Source organism: Daphnia magna, linkage group LG2 (genome assembly GCF_020631705.1).
Source record: "Daphnia magna isolate NIES linkage group LG2, ASM2063170v1.1, whole genome shotgun sequence".
Classification (NCBI taxonomy): Eukaryota; Metazoa; Arthropoda; class Branchiopoda; order Diplostraca; family Daphniidae; genus Daphnia; species Daphnia magna.
In genome coordinates, this window is record NC_059183.1 from 7,839,466 (window position 1) to 7,861,098 (window position 21,633).

Sequence of the window (21,633 nt, forward strand, 5' to 3'; positions counted from 1 at the left end):
AGTTTTCCTCCGTTGAACGGATGAAGCCAAATAGACTCTTCGTGCAGCTGCGGTTTTCATGTTGGAACGACAGGAATCAGAGGGGCGTATGCACCAGTAGATGCATAAAAAAAAGGGGAAGAACAAAAAAAAAAAAAGGATCATGCTCTAGAAGAAGAAGCAAAAAGAGTTTCTAGTTTCCGATGTGTCGTGTCAACTTTGCCCCGGCCATATATAATATATACCACCCGTCATGTGGAAAGATTTTCCACATCACCGAGACCGTATAAGGCTGCTGCCTCCAATTTCCCAGTTTCTATTTTTCTTTCGTTTGAGTATACATTTGTGTTTGTGTAACTTTTTCATTCTTTCAAAATGATAACAGGCAGCACATCCTTATAGACAAATGCATTCCTCTCTCTTTTCTACTGTATATGTATATTTTGTTTCTATAAAGCGCCAAGGTCATAGGCCAATTTAAAACATAAGCTTAAATAAAATAAAAAAAAAGGTTGTTTGATTGTTTGAATAGTATCTAACAATACGTGTATTAGCATCGATTGGAAAATGCTTTCTCCGACATATTATCATAGCGGAATCATTTCTATCAGCTTCTTTTATTGTACATCAGGGTTGCAATCGCAAATTTTGTGATATCAATGGTATGGCGACATACTGTTGAACTTGATCAGACTGAATAATTTAAACATTTCTTCTCTGTGTTCAACGGCTATATAGCCTATACGCCGGATTAGAACAGAACAATGAGCTGTTTATGTTTAGAGCGAGTCTGCTTATTCTGATTAATTATACAGTCTTCGCATTATACGAATACAGAGGATTAGTATGCAATACAAAATATCAAGATTATGTAGTGAATTGATAATGTCAAGACATTGTCAAAATTCTTCTCGAGCGGCTAAGCCAAACAGACGTTATTGTTTCTGATGTTTGTCAATTTATTAAGACATTCCTCACTGGCTTAAAGCAACTTCCTTCAGCTCGTCGAATGGCAAGTTTGTTGCCACATAATACAGTACGAGACCTTTTACATTTGCAAAGCGTCACGTTAGCGTAGACGAGAAAGGCTAAAGAATGACGTCATCAGAGCTGCTGTCAGCCTAGATGAAAGCAACTGTGCCAACTGCAACATCAAACCTAATTTTCTCAAATATACCAGCACTGTCACTGAAGTTGTGATGCATCCCGTGTTAAGTCGACGGCCATTAAACGCGGGGCCAATAAGCTATTGGTATAATGTCAAGTTAACATAATTTTTGGGCATCAAATGATTATTCATCACGTATACAGCTATAAAGCCCACATCTTTCCCTGCGTCTATGTATACAGTACGTTAGAATGCATGATGGAGAACAGTTCTAGATGCGGATTAAAACCGCATTTCTACGACAAAACAAGTTGGCGTATTTGGAAACTGCGCACATACTCGCATCGCACGAAAGAAATATGACACTGGGTCTCTCACAGAGGGGAAATAAAGTCACAGATTTTGACAGATGACCTTTTTCATGTGGAAATATACATAAATCTCTACTACCATGTCGTGTACATTATTTATCCTGGTACAAAGTGCTTCAATATAGTCCCGCACATGCTGCTTGTGTGCAAAGAACTGCTGCGGGATCGTATGCATATAAGATGACGGAATCTCGGTGTTTGCCCTTGTATACACAGATATAGAAGCCACGTAAGTGACGTATACCTATATCTATAAAATATAATTCGATAATCTAATCAATAACGCCCATATTGCTGCCTTTGGTATGAAAATTGTCCGGTATAGAGAGTATCGGGAGATATGAGGGATGTTGATCAGCATGGCGACCAATCGCCGAAATAGGCAGAGCCTATCAAACGCTGAAACAAAACAAAAACGCCACACGAGGTGAATATGCCGCTGAGGAGTTAAAAGGGCAGTATATATTCAGAAAAATAGAGTGTTGATTAAAAAATGGCTAGCGCGTAAACGTTTTTATTGTCGCCCATCATTTTTATTCGCTTTTTCTCGCAATTTGCGAGCAGCTCTGACGTCTTTTCAAACCAGTTTTTCCGCATTTGTTTTACAACCAATTTAGCATTGCACCGACGATCACACGATTCCCACATAGACAGTCAACTATGGCTTTCCCCCTAAACTTTCACAATTGAGGTTTATACTTAGCTGCAGTCAACAAACGAGCTGAACAAATATTGAAGCACTTCCGAGTTTCTATATAAGGAAAGGTCCCCGACTGTGAGGCGGGAGGCCTGGGTTCGAATCCCGTCACAGTCCAATTAATTCTCAAGAATGTCTTAACCCTATACAATTTCAGCCTACATACTTAAAGACTTAGACCTATGTCATTAAATTTAAAATGCATATAAATCCTAGTGTGGATGGTCCATCCAAAATATGACGAAGAAACATTAAGGATATCCCTGCATGAAATGATTGCAACTTCTTAAACATGAATTAGACATACAGATAGAGCTCAAAAGGGCGTAGGATTATGGACGAAGCAGTACGCAGATTTGTGTTCTATTACGTCAGGAAATATGGATGTCAATAGTGAACCAACTGCTGCGATGTCCCTACAAATGGAGCCGTTGTTCGATACATTCAGAAATGGGGCAGCACTTATCGTCTGAAATAACATCTCGAATGAATTTGGATGCCGAAGAACTCGAAAGGAAATAAAAAGGGTAAAGAGAAGACGCAGTTTCTATGGGGACTGTCAGTTCCATCTGGTTAAAGTCTGACGTGAAAAAGATGGATAGGTCCACCATCCTTGTCGATGTTTAACTCGCATCGTAGACAGGAAAAGAAACACTAATATCATGTCTCCAGATCGTTTTTATTTCCTCTTTTCTCTTTTTGTTGTGGTTCCTCTTGAGTATCTACTCGTCACCCATTCCGGTCATAAATAGTGGGCAGAACATTCTGTTCCCACTCGTGTGAAAGCCAAAACGAAAAACAGTGTAACTACCAAGAAGAAAAAGAATATTTCTTTGAACGTTTGATATCTAGCGCTCACAAATAACACAAAAACCTAATAAATATACAATGGAAATAAGAAGATCCACAGTCTGTCGTATATAGCTGCAAGTAGCGACTCGAGGCAATAGATCTTCGTCACTGATGTGAGGTAGAAGCTTGATTGTTAGAGCATATAGCTTCTCAGCTCTTGTAGAGGCCTTGATTGTTGAAGTTGCCCGAGAGCTAGCGGCCCACTCGTTGAACAAGTGCTTTACTACGTCAACCATAAATATGTTTAAACATAACGACGATTACAATATCCGAGAAAATATACCAGACAAGTCTCCTATACCAAAAAACCTATTTGCTATATATAGTACACGTCTAAACATATTGGCTTACATCCGTTGGAAAATGTAACATATGAACTTTTGCAATACAGTATCCAAATATGGAATCGCAATTTCTTGGCCGGGACTTTTTAATGGCTATTTAAGCTCAGCCCTCCCCTGACGGCCCTGTAAATATATATATACCAACTGAAAGAAATAGCACCAGCTGCCTGTTTATAACTCTATTCCTTTGCTAGCTTATATAGAGGCTATATAATTTCTCGTCTACCTCTGGAACAGTAATTAACAAGTCTGCATAGATGTGCCTCTACTTAAGTTGAAACACCGCGCCACTTGTTATATTGCGTAGACGGCACTCACAATCGTTGCAAGTACATAAGCTGGCGTCGCTATGGAAACGCACCATATTAAGGGGACAACAAAAAAAACCTACACCTTACATACGCCATCAAGTCGTGTTGGATTAAAGTCACACAGCAATTTAGCGTTCTAGACTTTAGCCTACAATCGACTGAAACGTGTAAAGCACTGCACCACCAACGTAGACATCTAAACGGACACGGAAAGGCGGATTTTCCATTTATCTAGCTAGACATTTGCAAAGGATGGACGTTGCTATTGAACTATATACAAAGCACTTTGAATGGCAGCAACGAGGTGCGCTGCTGTTGCTTGAATAGCAAACAGATCGCTGTCGATTGAGCGGCAAGTGACGCGCAACAATGGTTGAAGTGATGGGCGGACCGAAAGCTGCCGAATCCGATCAAGCAAAAACCAATATAGCAGTAAAAAGAAGAGAAAAAAAAAAGAAAGGCGCAGCACCAGCCGCAGTATAACGACTTGGAGCGAGCAACTGGAGCGAATCAACACGAGTATTGATCTGCCAGTTGAGAGAAAGATCTTTCTCTACATTTTCTTCTCGATATATACTCGTTGGCTGTGGTGTGTAGTCTGCGTCTACAAGTCGACTAGACACACGCGCACCAAACGATGCCCATGCTGTGTAAAAAAAATACATGATCGGGATATGTACTGTATATCGTGCCTGGGAAAAAGGCCGGATAGACGATTTGGAATAAGGGAGAAATAAAACGACTGATGTTGAAATTTGAAATTCAAGGGAGCGAGCTTCCCTTGTTGTTTGGCTTTAGTCACAAGTGAACTGACGTATACATAGCGTCTTGAACAATACATTAAACTGTGTCAAAGTTTAACATATACCGCTATATGCTATATCAAGTTGTAGTATATTGCCTGGATAGGCGTATCGTAACTTTGAAAGAGAAATTGAGTCGAGTTGCATTTCCGATTCGGTACGAATGGCTTTAGATGTTACTGTGGCAACCGAACTATTTTATGCTGTACATATAGATAGGGTCGTCTACTTTCAAAGAGAAAAAAAAATATGTATACAGAAATAAGTCGAAACTGCGTACATTGCAAAGAGCAACATAGGGGGGTGTTCTATCTACGTTCTTTTTGGTTCTATTTATTCATAATGCACATCACGCTAGATACAGGGAAATCGAGTTAGCCTTTATTCGAACCGCGAGCGCGACTCACGAAAAGTTCATTGCCAAAGTTTTTGGGTCCGTTGAAAATTGGCTAGCCAGACCGACAGACAAACATACAAGACATCTAAGGTATGTAGAAATAGTGGTTTATCTAAACAGGGAGACTCACGGGACACACTGGTCCGATTTAAAGATTTTCTTATTTCTTATCGCCTTGTGCAGATAGCTCCGGCCAAGTTTCAAGTTTTAGTGCAGTCGCCCTTTGCGACTATTTGCTGTGCTCTTCGATCAACGTAACTTACTTATGCTGTGCATTTGAAATTTGTACGATTCTCCTTGATGTGAAATCAGCGAACGTCATCCTACATTATCATAAATAGGCGAGGGTTTTTTGTAACATCCCCAAGTTTCCCAATCCTCGATCTTTTCAATTCTTTTAACTACATAAATATCTGTTGGGCTTAAATGTTTATAAGACCTTCAAAGCAGATGCGCTTCTAAAGATGCAGTATATAGGAATAGAAAATCGACGATTGGAATAATTTACAAACAAATTATATTAAAAGATGGGAAAAATGTTGAATGCGCAGGATATGAACGTGGGCTCTGTCTGTGGACACATTGATTAAAATGACGGGATTCCATTTCCCTGATTTATCTGATATAACCGAACATGCCTCCAGCATCAAATGCATGTATAGAAACGCTCCTCTTCCTGCGTGTGCGTCATGGAGAGATTGTTTACCAGATCAAGACGCGGCTATACATCACTGGAAATGAATTTTCCCTGCAAATTTCCTAAACAAGTAAGATAACAAACAAACAAAAAAGAAATTGATTTGCAGTCCATTTTAATGTCATTTCACCCCCCTCTTTGTTTTTTTATTGTTTATATAAATATTGATTTTAATCCACGGTGGAGAAGTAAACGAGATGAATGCAGTCGAAAACGGAGATCGATGCAATCATCACTAAAGCAACACATCAAACCGAACGAGGCATGCGGATCAAACAGAATCGAACAAGATGGAAAGGAATGATGTATGCCATCATGTTTTTGCTGATATAGTTTATATGTACATTAGCCACGCGATCTACATCGACTTGTGTCTCTATATGTACATCTTCGGCTTCGCAATCTGACAGAAATTCGATGATTTAGCGTCACGCGGGTGAGCTGGCGGAAAGTTATCAAATGAAGGATCCGAGCAGGTGGAGGATTTTCGTAGAAAAAACAAGGAAATCTTTGAACTTCTTCTATAGTATGTGGGGTTACGCAAGCATTTTGCAAAAGCAGTTCTCCGTACTTAGGTGGGAGATATTTGAAATAAAATAACCAAAAATGTTTTGGTAAATGGATTTAAGTTTTTTTTTTTTTAAAGATTTATGTATAAAGATCATCGAATTTTTGCGGATTTTCTACTATATGTCATAACAAAGAATTTCAGGAAATCAAATCACGCGTTTCATGTCCAATATTCTTGATCCGTATAGAAGAAAATACCGGAAGAGCACAAGGACTTGGGTATAGACTGTGAAAGAGATAAGTTCATATTCGAACTCGCGTTTCCGGAAAGAGGGGGGATATCATAAATCAGTCAACTAAAAAAAAAAAAAAAAAAAGGGTTTCGGTTTTCGTGTAAATAAAAAGATTTCCTTTTTCAATCTATCGATCCCGTTGTATTCATTTCGATGGTTTTCTATCCTCTTTCCAAGCGAACAGGTTTCGAGCTCCATATGATTCCCTATATGACCGGATATGAGATCCAAAGATCCATCCCATTTTTCTTGGGTCAAGCCATTGACTCAAGAAGCAATATATTCTGCCATCCTTTCGCGGTCCTCTTTGAAGAGAGAAATTGTGCGTAGACTAGAAACATCTCATCACCCGGTAAATGTTGAAATGTGACTTGTTTTTATCCCAAGTGCTGGATGTCAGGCGTAACGTCCATGGTATCTGGGAACGATACGAACATTGCACGCAATGCTGAGGATGACGGAAATTTCAATCAGGATTATACAACACGTTTCATCCAAAACTATATATGGCAGTTGCCATCGACTACTGTTCTTCACTTATTGCATCCATCGTTCGATATATATATTTTTTTCATTTATACGCATCCCGCGTAGACAAAAATGTGAGTAAACGTTCGTGTAAAATTCAAATTCAGCTGTTGGAAATTGCTTTTTAAATAACAAAAACTAAGGTTGCCAACAGTATTTTTAGATATCCAAATTCTTGATTTTATTTGTTGACCCTTTTCCACATGTATACCCACAATTCGGCATGTTATTTGCTTAACATAAGAATGTATCACATAAAAGCTCGCTTTGTCGTGCCGCACACTTGGGCTATAGCGACACCCCGCATATGTTCGTGAATAGATATATTTAGCTTGTCTTATTTAAGATTCATGCATCGCAAACGGACAAGATGAGACACGTTCTCCCATCCTTTTACTATTCGCCGCCACATTTTCGCGTAGTTCAACAGTTCTTGTTATCGATTATGCAAATAGAACTTGACATATACAGAAAGCGACAAAAGGAACTCTTCGTCTTTCAAGTCGAGCCTACACAAAAGGGAAGCTACGACTAGACAACAAACGAACAGGACAGAGATTTCAAATCTGCAAAGCTTGTGCCATTTCAAGGCGATGGCTACCTCTTTGTTGTCGCGTATTTCCATCTTTGGACATCTTCAATCGCTGCCCATACAATCCATCTATTTATTTATCTATACGCTCGTTTCCCATTTTACCTTTCAAAATGAAAACTATTGCCCAGGATTTATCAAATGGGTCTTTTTTTTTTAATGCAATACGTCTTGTTATCTAAACACCACGTATATCCAGCCGTGCTGATTTATCCTTTGCTTCGCCATTTACTTTCTTCGTGTCTTAATGACCGCTGTGGAAGCTACATGGACGATTGCCGCTGAATAATGAAATAATAAATAGAATGGTCGTCAGCATAACCATCGAATATTCAGTAGCCTGATGCTGTGCGATAAAACAATCGCTTTGGGGGCACACGGGAAGATTTGAGGCGTCGAGAGAGACTCATAATGATAATAGGCACAGAATATGATGTGTATGTGCAGCTGCATCACACACAGTATACATACATACACATGGAGGCACTGTAGAAGGGGGAGGGGGTGAGAGTAGCTGATGATACACGCAGACTCTCGCTGTGTTGTCGCATATAGACGACGAAAATGCGGGCGTCGTCTGTCATGTGCCCTTAACTATTTGGCGATAAGGACGCCGTGCCCGCAGAGGTTGCCGCTTCTGTTTAGCGCGGCCCAAGAGCCACTTTAACGCACACTGGCAGACATTGTGTAAAGAGAAGCGACGGTCGCATATAGAAACATGCATAAAAATATCGATAGACAGTGTTGCGATGCTGGCATTAAAGCAACTGTCGCTAAATCTTGACTATATCCGCTGCTGTGGCTGACAGTTAGGCGAAAGGGACACGCAATCGCGCTCTATTAAACAGCAGCGATGACGAAAGGCGCCAGATTAGAGACAGACCATCGCATAACGGCAATGCAGCACAGAAGTAATGCTATAAAAGAAGAGTGTCTTATCTCTTCGCCTACAAGGACAAAGCTCTTTTGTAGATAGGAATAACAGAAGAGCTATAGTTACGACTAGTTCGGATGTATGTTACACTGCAGCATCGCCAAAGAAACAGAGGAGCGCATCTTCTTCTTTTTTCTGCACTATCTACATACACATTGATGGAGGGCACCTTATTTATAATGTGCATCTTGGTTATTATTTTTAAAATAAAGAATATTGTACATTTCTTTGGCTCCCTCCAACCCATCTGTTTGCTGTCTCTGTGAAGGCCATCCTATTCCGGATGTGCACAGTATCCGTTACTACACATTTCACACAATATAACGCATATATCTTACCACAAAAAGAGACATGGAGAAATCAAAAAGATTTGTCTTGTTGCTCTACTGTGGATGGAAAACAAAACAAGCGACGCAAACACGACCGAAGCTTATATGTTTAGATAACGCCGGATATCACTCGGACCCGAGAGCAGCCAAACAACAACTCAAGCGCGCCATGTACAACTGTCAACAGAGACCAACGGAAACGAGCCTCATGTTCACCTCCCTCAATCATTTGTTGGTTTTGTTTTCGTTCCGTGTCAGCTGTCGGATGGCAAATCAAAAATCTCAGGTGTCAATTTACGCAATCCAATATGACATCATTCGAAATGTCGGCTGTTAACCATTTATCGCTTTCAAAAAAGCTTTCGCAGCACGCGTCGTGACGGATACAATTCCCTCAAGGAGTCGAATCATTAGCATAAAGCGAAGATATCGTCCGCTTCAAATAAAAATGTAATGACGTCAGAGAAGCCGACGCTAGCAATGATGCGACACGAGGATAACGTCGTCTACTTATAAAGGCATCTGTCTGCCTATAATCAAATGAAATTAGGTGGCCCTGTTGATGAACAGCTTAAACGGCGACGCTTCTGCTTGCAAAATGTATTTAAAGTTGCTCTTCATAAAGGCGACTCGTGTTTCTTTTTGGCCGAGAGCCTCATCATTAAGCCACCGGTGTCTGCTGATAAGGTCCTCTTCGCGGATCGATGATGATTATCTCCCGTTTCCACTGCAATTCACCTGCACGTTTATAGGGATCCACGTCATTTGTTTGTTGTTGTTTTTTTAAGATAGTTGCAGTTTTAGTCGATGAAAGAAGATTCCATCGGTTTAGTGCAGCAATTGTGCTATGAAATTCGTTTATAGGTAGAGAAGCTGTCGAAACGAGGGCGAACGAAGTTGTCGCAATTGAATAAAAAGGATGGGAAATAGAAAAAAAAAAAAGAACGGACTGGCTGGAGGAAAATGAAAGACTATGGTGAGCTGCCGGAATGGTGCTAGACATTACGTGCAGGCAGTCTATAGGTGTACCATAGAGAGTGAACGAAAGAAGATAATAGAGTGAGAAAAATGGGTGTAGAGGCGCCTGTAACGAAAATAAAAGGAGACTGGTGGGCGATATAGTGTGGGTATGGAGGCATTCCACCCATTCGTCTATCCGGCAGCATCCAGCAGACGGTTCACAGCTGAAAGATCGATATCGTCCGTCTTGTTGTTTTTTTTTTTACTCCCTCTTTTCTCTACGTTCGGTTTTCATCTGCTTTTCCCTTATTTTCTCTCTTCTTGGCACAAGGTTATGTACGCGCTGTACATGTGCGTTACGCGGTGCTATTTTTCTAGCGTACAAAAAGCGGCACTAGTGAAAACGATCCTTTCCTTTTCTTTTTTTTAATCTTCTTCTTCTTTTCTTTTGCCTTTCATTTCTCTGTTTTTGTTATGTTATTTCGCTATGTGAAGAGGGAAAATAAAAGGATGTAGAACGACGGATGGGCCGTCTACTTCTCTTTGTATTCTTCTCCTTCCGTTCTCTTCGTCCCCACTATATATTCGTTTTCCGCTTTGCCAGCCACTTTCTCTATCCCTTCTCTATCCAGCTGTATAGATAGCTTAGCTTAGCAGCTTTATAGATCTTCGATGGCTTTCGCTTACGTACACGTATATATAGTAGGCCTACAGACATATACACACCAGCACACATCAAAACACACATGTGTGATATAACCGGCGCTTTTTTTCTTTTTCCCCAGTTTTACACGGCAACAACGATCAATAAAGCAACCAAACCTATAGGACCTCCTTTTTTATTTTAAACCGTGACTGTGTTTGTTTATGTACAACACCCGTATACGAGCTTGTATATAGAAAAAGGGCCGTTGCAGCGTACAGGTCTTAAAAAACAGAACAAGAACGGCCTATATCTTATGCACCCCACATGCTGTTAAACAAAGAACTTGTAGATATGCATGCATTCTTAATTGCTATATGTAGAGGGTTTTGGTTGTAACTATATGCCTATACTTAAGCGCTGAAAAGGCCTCGAGGTACGTTGGCTCCCAAGTTGCAACGTCATATTGCGTACAGCTTTTTTTTTCGTATATGTATACGTACACAGTTTGGCTAGTTATCCCATTTTCTTTTTATTACTAAACGTCGATTGGATGAAAGAAAAAAAAAATTGGGAAAAGTTTCACGGCTCCGTGTTTTTAGATGAAGGCGAGCAGAAAATAACGGAGAATCAAGTCTTTGTAAGCCTGTAGTTCTGAGAAAACTTTGCTGAGTAAACGAGATCGGTGATTGCGTCGAGGTGAAAACCGTCCAGCAGTCATGGCAGAATCGCAGTATAGTATATGTGTACAGCCGACACACAAAGTTCAACGATTTTCTCTTGCCAAGTAGAGAGAGAGAGCCCATCAAAACCATCAGCACGTACAGATAAAAGTTGGCACAATGACCGTTGGATTCGGTAAACTAAAACTTTCGATGTTGCTCATTCAAACTTTATATCTTAACTATATTTGTTTTTAGCCTGGTCAACTAAAAGCGATTTGGACAGAACGCATTTTCGCCCCTATATTAAGTATATAATATGAATTCATGAACAGACAACAAGAAATAGAATCAATGAAAACATCTGTTGCGTTGCGACCGTGTTGTATCATTTCATTGCCGAGTGGCATTTTTTGCACATTAGCAACTGTTGATCTAAGTGACTATACATAAAAGGGTCGACACTTGACGCTGGATTGGACGCTGTACCGCCATCGACCCTCCCCCATCCGAATCAATGCAACGAAAAGATCAAAGAGAATTGATCGAGGAGCGTTCGCCGAGTTGTGCACGTTCGCCAGCCTTTTTACGTGGGTGCATTGCATTACATTCCTCCCCAGTTGAAAGGCGCGATTTGTAGTCCATAGAAGTAAAATGCAACGGAAAGGTGAGAGGGAATACGAATTGCAACTTATCCATTTGGTTCCAGATAAAATTCAAAATCGTCGGGCGTGAATAAGGGCGAAAAATTGATTAACCATTTTCTTTGAGGGTCGATAAAATGTCCACTCGAAGAGAACGCTGATGAAAGAATAGTTGTGGATAAATGATAAAAATAGACCATCAAAGAAGCGGAACTACCCGAAACGTTGCCGAATCAAACAATCTATTATTATTAGGGTCTTTGTGTGTATACAGGGAACCGAGACTGATGTGGGTAAGTAGAAATCCAGTTTGATGAACGATAGAAAATTGAGTATTTGTTTCGTGCGTTGTTATTCGTTCGATAGCGGCGATCGATCCGTTTCAGTACAAAGGGGTCCAGACGGACAAACACACATCGACCGTTTGATGTTCAAGTTGCGTAATTTCGTTGTTACTCGAGGCGAAATAAACGGCCAAATACCATTAGAGTTGCTGACTTGACTTTTTACTTGCGCGTCGCTTGTAATTTGTATTCCGTGACTCTAGACCCTTTCCCAAGAACGCTCACGACTCTCTCTTTTGTTTTCTTCCGTTTCACCGGCTTCTTATTCTGTCCGTTCCAACAGTTGCTAATGCAATTCGCCTTATCGAATTGGCAGCTGTAAATTGTCAACGATGATGTTTAGGAAGAAAAAGCAGAACAAAACAAAACAAGCGAAAGTTGATTAACAATTCCAAACTATAGTCGAATTATACATGCACAAAAGTATCAAAAGCCATCAACCTTTTGCCAATATTTTTGTAAGCCTATTCGAGACTGTTATAAATCAACCGCCACTGCGTTGGGGTGCGGCAAATTGTGTGTGGGAAGCGTCGCCGAGACGACGACGAACAACCGACTAGCGTGGGAAGCGAAGCGTATAGAAAGGTGGCAACCATTCGATCGTTTTGCCAAGTCCACACGAAAGAGAGAGAGAGATCGACAAGAAAGAGGGTTGAAAACTAAACGGCCGCTTTGGCCGTTTAGACTAACTGGCCCAGGTGGAAGGCTTGTTGTATATTGGTTTCCAGGGAAATTCATCCGCAAAGTAAGCGGAATCCTTCTCCGGTGTTTGACCCTTTGCACGGCTCTTAACAAGGAACTTTCTACTTTCTAATACGGTCCATTTTCGCTTACCTGGAACGACTCTGGGTCCGTTGGCCATGGACGATCCGGCTGATCCGTATGTGAGCTGGCCGGATTGGACGCCCGAGACGACGGAAACGACGGCAATCTCTTCCAATTCATCGTCCTGCTGTCCGTTGTCGCGTGAATTGGCGTGACTGTAGCCGTGAAGTAATGACGTGTCCGCTTGCTGTTGCAATGGATGTCCACGCGGCGTGTACTTGACGGCCCGTACTCCGCCACCCGAATTGTTACTATCGATAAGATGCTGTTGCTGGACGTTGGGAGATCCGACCACTGGCAGACGACACTTGCCCAGCGAGAAGACGCCCCGCCGTCTGTTACCGTTGCCGCCGCCAGCGCTGGCCGACATCGGCGACGTAGACGACATGAGCCTCCACAACTGGCGCCAGAACACCCCGTCATCGGGACGGGCCTTTACCTTATGCCGTCGCAATCCGTGCCTCTTCCCATTAAATGTTTTTTTTTCTTTTCTTCCTTTCTCTTTTTTTTTTTTTTTTCGTTTAAATATATATTTTTTTAATTGCAGATAATTATCAGTTTTGCTTGTCACCGCTGTATCCAAATCGGTTGGGAAAAAAACAAACAGGTTTTTCTATTCCATTGCTGCTGTTTTTCTAAGTCTTCTTTTTATATTCCTTGTTGGTTCATTCCACTTGAACGAGTTGGGGATGTTAAATCATCACTTTCTCCGGGCAACAAGATTTTATTTTCAAAACAAATGTCAAGTGACAGAGAGTTCACCAGTTCCTTAAAAAAAAAGGGCATTCAACCTTGATCTTCGTTTCCTTTGCGGGTTGGCTGTGTGTGATGTAACTGATTCTTGTTTTTGTTTATATTCTGTCGCGGTTTAGCTGGGGCTCCTCAGCTGTGCGTGTCAACTGCTGGAGATTGTAAATTCGTCCTAGAGGAGGGGAGAGAAATATGTCCAAAAAGAAATGGTTAAGTGAAAGAGACAACAGCTGCAGAATAAAGCGCAATGATGCAACGATAGAAATATTTGGAATCGTACGCCTCGCATTTTGATTTGCATCAATGAGGAGAAAACGTCGTCTGAAGTGTCGCTCCGCAAAATCATTCATTTGCATAGACTGTGACAAAGGCTTCTAATTCCGATTTTAAGGCGATTATAGGGAGACGCACGAACGGTATACTTCTTGTCATTTCTAAAAGACATTGAACTCGGAACTAAAATATTTCAAACGAAGCAACCAATGATGCAATGCGTATACACATTGGGGGTATATAGGCTTAAAATCGACATGTATTATGTGAACGCGCACTGCCATGTCGCTGTAGAGCAATTAGCTTTCTAGAGCTTATAGCTTGACAGTAGATGGAACATTTTCCATCTAAACATTTATGCAATTTCAAAGGCAGTAACCCTTCGAATGCTGGAACGGACATTGCAGAGCGCGACAAGGACATTGGGAAATCGCTCAACGAACCCCTCGTTGTTATTCATAAAAATTCCAAGGCCTGGGAAGTGCTTAGTTGGTGGACTGATGGAAGCCCTAATTGTACGTAGAATGTTGTCGAATGTTTGGTGACGCAAAGAGCAATGAGTGGTGAATGTGAGAGTGAAGTGACAGTGTGGATACGTGACTAGGGCATCAGGCAACGCTGTTTTCGGATATAATACATAAAGGTATCGATCGGTAGCCTTTTCCCCTTTTCTCCTTGTGTGTTCAATCTGTCGTACGAGAAGAGCCGCATCCCCGAACGTACGGGAAAACAGTGGAAAGGAAACCTATTGCACCGGCTATAAGGGGTCTGCAAGTCTGCAGCTTTCATTCCAGCACCGAATGGATATGTAGAAACCAAATCGAACGCGTTTGGTTGGAGTGCTCGACCACTATGTTATACTCATATACACACTGTACATCCAGCTTGATAGAGTAGTGGATGGTCTGTTCCGGATAAAAACACTTTCCTATTTTGTTCGATTGATTGCTGCCGTTCCAACCCCGAAGCGTTTTACGTGGACACGATGGAGTTCCTTTTGTAATGAGTCACCAGCTTTAGAGTATGTAGGGGCAGTGGATAAGAGTCCTGCGTTTGCAAAAGGGCCGTTGACAAGGCACGTGAGAACTGAGCGACCATACATCAACATGGAGCAGAATTATAAATCCTATTTACTAACGAATCATGTCGTCATATATATGTCATTAAAAATAAAACAAACATGTTAATGCATTAAATGGTGGCCCAGCATCAGTTTGCTATTTTCAGGCTTCTTTTCTTCTTTGATTTTTTTTTTTTACGGTTACAAAATGATGACGTAACATATGACGAATGTAATGTCAAAAATCTCTGGGTAAACGAGTCTTTACACTCGAGCAGAGTTGCACGTCAACCGGAAAAGATGTCTCCCCTTTTTTTTTTCCCATTTTTATAAATGAAGTACGCTTGGGTGCATAACGAATCGCAATCAAAGAACGGCTGGACGCCCCACCGTCTTTTGTCGAATAGAAACATGTCTATTCACACTAAAAGCCGTGGCCAGTTTGCAGAGGTAAAACTGCAATTTTTAACAAGCCACATAATTAGACGATTTATTACGTGCGTGTTATTTAAAGTCGTCTGCTTATCACGTCAAAATTAAGTTGTCTAATATGTCTAATCAATTTTTGTTTCACATTCCGTCATCGTTTGGGCTTGTTTTCTGCCACTGTTGCGATTCTGTGTGTGTGAAAAACGCACGCAACGGTTCGATTGCGTTTCCCTGATAACGCCATGTCATTCGTGTTCTAAAAAATATGCATGTTGGAAAGACCCTCGAGCGCTGTTCTTCCGTGACACGAAAATGCTATAACAACTCGTTTTCTCATGTCTCTGTTGCCTAAACGCTTTGGCAGTGTTGTTGTTGTTTGTGCCAGGCAGTGAACATTTTTCAGGGACATTTTCCCGTGAAAACATTGATAAACATGCGTGTAAACCACATGCAGTTTTTTGTTTTCATTCTCGTTGGCTTTTCTCGAGTGTTGCCATGTAAATAAGCTCGTCCTTTCTTTCTTTTTTTTTGTGTGTCGATATAAGCTTATCCTGAAACAAAACATGGTGGATGCGGGCAGCACCTTCCATCTCGTCAATGATATACGTAACGTAGAACCCGCTTGATTGGAGCTTTACATCCCAAGGGCTGTGTATAGTCTCTATATCTACCAGCACCTCTGTCGTGCAAGTGCGTACGTCTAGGGTATACAGGATAATATTATTTCAGTGTTTTGCGGCAACACTCTAAGGGGGGGCTATGTTTGACAACCTGTTATGTATAGGTTGTGGTATACGTCCTGGCCTATATGATATACCAGAAAAGTTCATTTAATCCAATGTGAAGCTAATCGCAAAATTGTTTGGCTTCAGAGTAATTTATGTACAAATTTTGTTTTTTCTTTATATTTTACGGCATATGCACAGGTATTTCCTTTATAGGAGGCTGAGCCGTACATTGACGAACATGTTTACGTGTGTACAGTGGTAGTTTATAAATAAACATTGGTGCGTGACAAGGTAACCTGTTTCAAATGGCGCTGTTTCAAAGCCAGGGAATTGGTACAGGCTAAACTTGGGCCTTATTCCTGCGTGACATGCCTGCGTCCATGCAACAATGAAACATTGCTTGCGAAGCTCTCTATTTCACGTCATAAAAACGTGCAATTGAAGCTTCCGATACGTCGAATAGCTTCGTTTAACTTTGTCACGTTTAAATTATAGGCTACTTAATGACTCCACCTTACGTTTTTCTTCGTCAGTTACGTTGTAATCACGTTGACGAGTGGATTAATAGTTCTTCCATAATTGGGTTGACGAGTTATTACGCAACATTGTGCACCAAGCGCGCACCTGTGCTAAGGGCCTGTTACAGGAGTTGTAGTTGTACTCTCTAAGAAATATCTCGGGGTTTTTACCGAGAAATAACTCGGTAATCAACGTCCAGACTTTTTTGTGGCATTTTTTACCGACAATTTAAATCGGGAAAACAGTGGTAATCCGAATACTATTGTCGATTTACCTTTATTTTCCAAATTTGGGGGTGTATTACCCCTTCATTCTAAGGTCAGACGTCTGGTTTCCTCTACCCCTACTGTATTCTTGTATTTTAAGGTCTGTTGTCTAATGTGTGCAGACGTCCTTCATCATCATGAGTACTTTGTAATATCATAAACGGTTAAGACATTATTTTAATTGTTATTGAATAACATTAACTTAAAATTTTTATTTCTAAAATATTTCTAATAATTTTATTTAAAGCCAACTATTTAATTTTTTGCGATGGTTTAAACTATTATCTCTCTCCGACCTACTACTGTTCGTTTAGCTCTGAGCTGGTGGTTTTTGGGGATTCGAACCATAGCACCAGTAGGTCTGTTTTGGTTTTTTTCTGTGCACTTGACTGTTATATGTGCATTTGATGACTTTTGTGAACTGTGTGGGTTTTTTATTTTTGATTGAAATTTTATGTTTGTTATGATTGACTTTTGGCCATTAACGCTCCTATATTGATTTTCGATTATCGAATTGTCAAAAATTGCAATTAACAACTGCAATCTTTCTTTCTTGAGGCCAAATGGAAAAATGTGCCTCCCTTAAATCCTTTTTGTTGGTTCATGCCAACCTAAGGGAAACTGTTTTTGTAATCCTTCTTCTTAACTAAATGTCCCCTGATAAAATCGTTGGTATTGGTTGGTTTTTTTTTTTTACATCGCACCCGCCCTATTTTTGTTTATATCTATTTTGTTTTTTTTCCTTTAAAATCTTTGTTTTGGTAAATGTACCTTTAATTTTTTTTGAGTATATACAATTATACATTATTACGGCGTATAGGCAGACGTCATCCATTTCCAAAGACATGCTGACGAACGTAACAATGAATTTGAATTTGATGATGATGAAAAAAAACGAAGCGAATTGAGAAATTGTGTTTTCTTCCATTCGCAAATGTTCACGATTGCCTTGACGTTCGCGGGTTTCTTTCTCGTTAAAAGCTTAAAGTTTTTCACGCTGTATCACGTAGCCACTAATTATACCGTATCCCTTTTTTTACATTTTTCCCCGTTTATTGTTCCCTCTTCCAAATATAGAATGAGAAAAAGACAAAAAAATCAATAGAATAATAGCCCCAGCCGACATTTTGAATTCAGCTCTCAAACTCGATAGTCCGACCATTTCTTTCAGTGCCAAGAGCTCTGTAAGACCACTTCTTTTACATAAAAAAAAAAGTAGAGAGCCAAAGGGGAAAGAAACAGGCAGAAAAGCTGGGTATTATCGCGTGACAAACTTCAGCATCCATACAGAATATATGTACACATAGTAGCTGAGGGAATAAACAGAAAGCCAGCCGCTTTCCCCCCCATAGGATGGCCAGTTGCAAGACGGTCGTTCATCTATAGGGAGCGTTCTGCAACATGGAAAACCCATAGACAGATTTGATGATACAAAATGGGGGAAGACGGAGGGGGTTAGACAGCAAAGACAAATAACTTTGTAAATGCTGAGGGTGATACGGAGTACGTAACTTTGAGATCAAGAGAGCTCTATATCATTAGTGACAGTTGGTGTTTCTACATGGGTGTCGTGTCGTCGTTCGAGTCGTGTTCTACGAATCCCAATCAAGGGATCTATACTATGTAGGCGATCTCTGCGATGACGAAGACAAACCAACGGATAACGAGTGAGAAATGTAATGCCAACTTTTTGTTTTCTTCGAGATAATAAGAGGAGCCTTTTAAGTGTAAGGGGAATAAACTTGTACTTGAGGTTGTGTGAAACGAGAAGACAGATAAAGGGATCGAGATAAAGAGAAAAACAAAAAAAAGAGAGACGGATGATTTCCTTATATTGTGTACTATCACGTTGATAATGGAAGTGTCAGTTCCGGTTGCACGGAATGCCGAACACACCAAGTTACCATTTATATTATATACTGTAGATACAAAAGGTTTTCCTTTTTTGGCCGACAGCCTACGATCTATATTCTTTCCCCTCTCTCTCTTTTAGCACAACATCTTCAAACTGGACATTGCCTAAAGAGAGTTGGACTTGCTTGGTACGGTCCATCCAAAGAGTTTTTTTTCTTTTCTTTGCGTTCTCTTGGTCGGTTTCCAATGAAGACGGTGAGGGGAAACTGGAAAAGAGAGGAGCCCATCTACATGTACAACCCTACAAGCGAAGGAGGAAGCTTCCTTTTTGTTCTTGTTGGCGTGGGATGCTGCCAGAAACATCAAGTTTTATACTGAACGATAGGAAATATCGTTGTATAAAAGAAGTATTCTTTTTTCTTCTCTATTTCGATGACGTCAGTAGCCAAATATATAATAAAGAATGGCATGTCCGCGATTTTGATCAATGGCATTCACGCCGTGGTTTTATTGTTGTCTTCTTAGAAACCCCCCTTTTTTCCCCCTCCTGTCTCTTGTCCCATTCCGTACTGGACGATATGACGTCACAAGAGATGAGAATGGCAATCGAAGAAGAAAAAAACAAAATAATGGAATACGTCTTGTGGTTTCAGTTGTTTCCAATATATACATCTTCACACTCCACCGGATCTATGTATAGACCCATTATGGCTCCCATTATAGCCTACTGATGATAACTGAGGAGCCAAAATGCTTGTCTATTTCTTTTGAGACATTCCGTACGACACTTTAGCTTTGAAGATGGGGCAAATCAACTTTAACTGCTGGAATTTTTCAACAAAAGCGCATTATAACCAGCATAAGGAAGTCCAAAAAGGAAAAAAAAAAGGGGATCCAAACAGCTGGAATAATGGAGCCCTACAGGCAATGATCAATTGATGACATCAACAATAACAACAGAAAATAAATGGACAAAGTCAGCGAAAGCCGCTGCTAGTCACGCTTGGCTCTAAGACGAAAACGTGAGCCATCCCCCCCGACGTCGGCAGATTATTATAGTGCTGGCTATACCATCAAGCCCCCGCCACAGTGCAAAAGAGAAAATGGCCGAGAGCCAGACAGCAATGGTATTGGACTTTGTTCACTCGGTCGGATTTCCACATCTTTCTCTCTTTTTCCTCCATCCGCGTTTAGATATAACCGTAAGTTCTCCGCCCGGTCTTCTAGATAGTATTCATTCTGACCAAAATCTGTCGTCTTGTGTAGCAGAGAAATCCCGTAGCACAAGCTTGATTGAATCTCTTCTTTTCCACGGTGCCGCTACATCGGCTGAGTGCGGCAAACTAATGTTTCTCTTCTCATCAATAGCTTTTGTGCTCTTGCCTTGCTGCTTTGATGTTGATTACAGCATTTTCATTAAACAAATGGTCCGCCCTATTAACTCTTTTGTCTGCATAAAATTGTATGCCTCTATATGTAGACACATGGATGACTGTATAGACCATCAACAGTCGCTTTCTATTGTTGAAATTGTGTTCCTGATTATTGACCAGTGAACCACAGCATCAAACTGGTTCAGTCTATAGTCGACGATCGTCTCTATAGTTTGACAATGACGAAAATAGTACAGCGAATGCGCAGCGTCAAAAAAAAGGTGGGGGGGGGGACATTAACACAGCACTCGGGTGCGTATAGCGCACTATTATATACGATGCTGTTGTCTGGTTGTTGAACAAAAGTAAAAAGTTCCAACACCTTATCATTGCCAACTGCGACGACTATAAAATAGGGATTTTATAGGTGGCGAGGACGGGGTCGCTTGAAAACCCAAAAAAAGAAAATAGAAAAACCAAAAGGGAAACCATCAATCAGTGTCGGCGCCGATCGAAATGGTAATCCATCGAAACTGCCGGGATGGCGGAACTGCTGAGCTTCTATGGCCAAGGTAAGTTTTATACAGACATATCCGCTCAGAAGAGATGAGACATCAGACTATTAAATTGATGGCAATGGAATGACTTGGCGAGTGTAACGCTCCATGTCGGGACATGCAAAGGATTTTTTTTTTTCGTAGGCTATTGTGTGTCGGTGATTGGTGTGTTTACGTATCGCTCTTTCATAATGCAATAAAACACACAAGGGATATAATGCAGTTTTTAATTATGCCGACCTCTTTGCTTTATAGGATTATAGCCGAGGAGTTGATGCCGTCAAGGCTAAAAATTGAATTGAACAAAATTGAACCTATAATTCTTTGCGCAAATAGGCTGCGTGCTAACAATGTATAATATTCAGCTATTTTTGGCCACAGTCATGAAGGGGAAGGCGTACAGAAATGAAGGAGCGCTATACTCATCTATACGGATCCGCTTATCGGTAACGTGGCACACCATATGGTTTAGCAACAGGAGAGGCCGAACGGAGGCGATAAAAAAAAGCATGGAATATTCCTAAACTTGTTAATAGCTTGCAAAAACAATGAAAAGAAAGATATTTAAAGAAGGTGGCATTGAGTTCAAGGAGTGTGTGCGTCCTTGTTCATTGATTTCAATCTCTTTATATGGCGTTTAAAAACATTCAGAGTTGTTCGTCCTCTAACACCTTTTGTCACGACGTTTCAATAAAACTTGTTCATCGTGAAAAATGAAGAGCAAGTTTTTGTCCTCTTGATTATTATCCTCGCGATCTACTTAAATGAATCACTTCTGTCCTCACGGCTTTCCACGTCTCCGTCTCCTTCAAGTTCTCAGTGGGCGACTCAGAGTAGATAACGACCTTTAAGTGAATTTTCCTGGAACGATACAGCCAAATAGTGGCGCAAGCACGACATTCAAATTTGCCTATCTATATACGTAAACACAGCATGATTTGTTGAAATGAAGGGGGGAAGAAGGCGCTAAGAAATCGAGAAGAAAAAAAGAAAAGGCGCCG

The 21,633-nt window shown here is 40.7% G+C and overlaps 1 protein-coding gene across 2 annotated transcripts in view; it reads right to left on the reverse strand.

The window, feature by feature from the left end:
- The window catches only part of LOC116916157 (cyclic nucleotide-gated olfactory channel), a 46,698-nt gene that overhangs the window by 23,402 nt on the left and 1,663 nt on the right, over positions 1-21,633 (reverse strand). For both annotated transcript variants that reach the window (XM_045169757.1, XM_045169756.1), the window contains exon 2: positions 12,833-13,745. In XM_045169757.1, coding sequence (XP_045025692.1) covers positions 12,833-13,211 — 379 coding nt within the window. In that variant the 5' untranslated portion in view covers positions 13,212-13,745. The remainder of the gene's footprint in view (positions 1-12,832; positions 13,746-21,633) is intronic.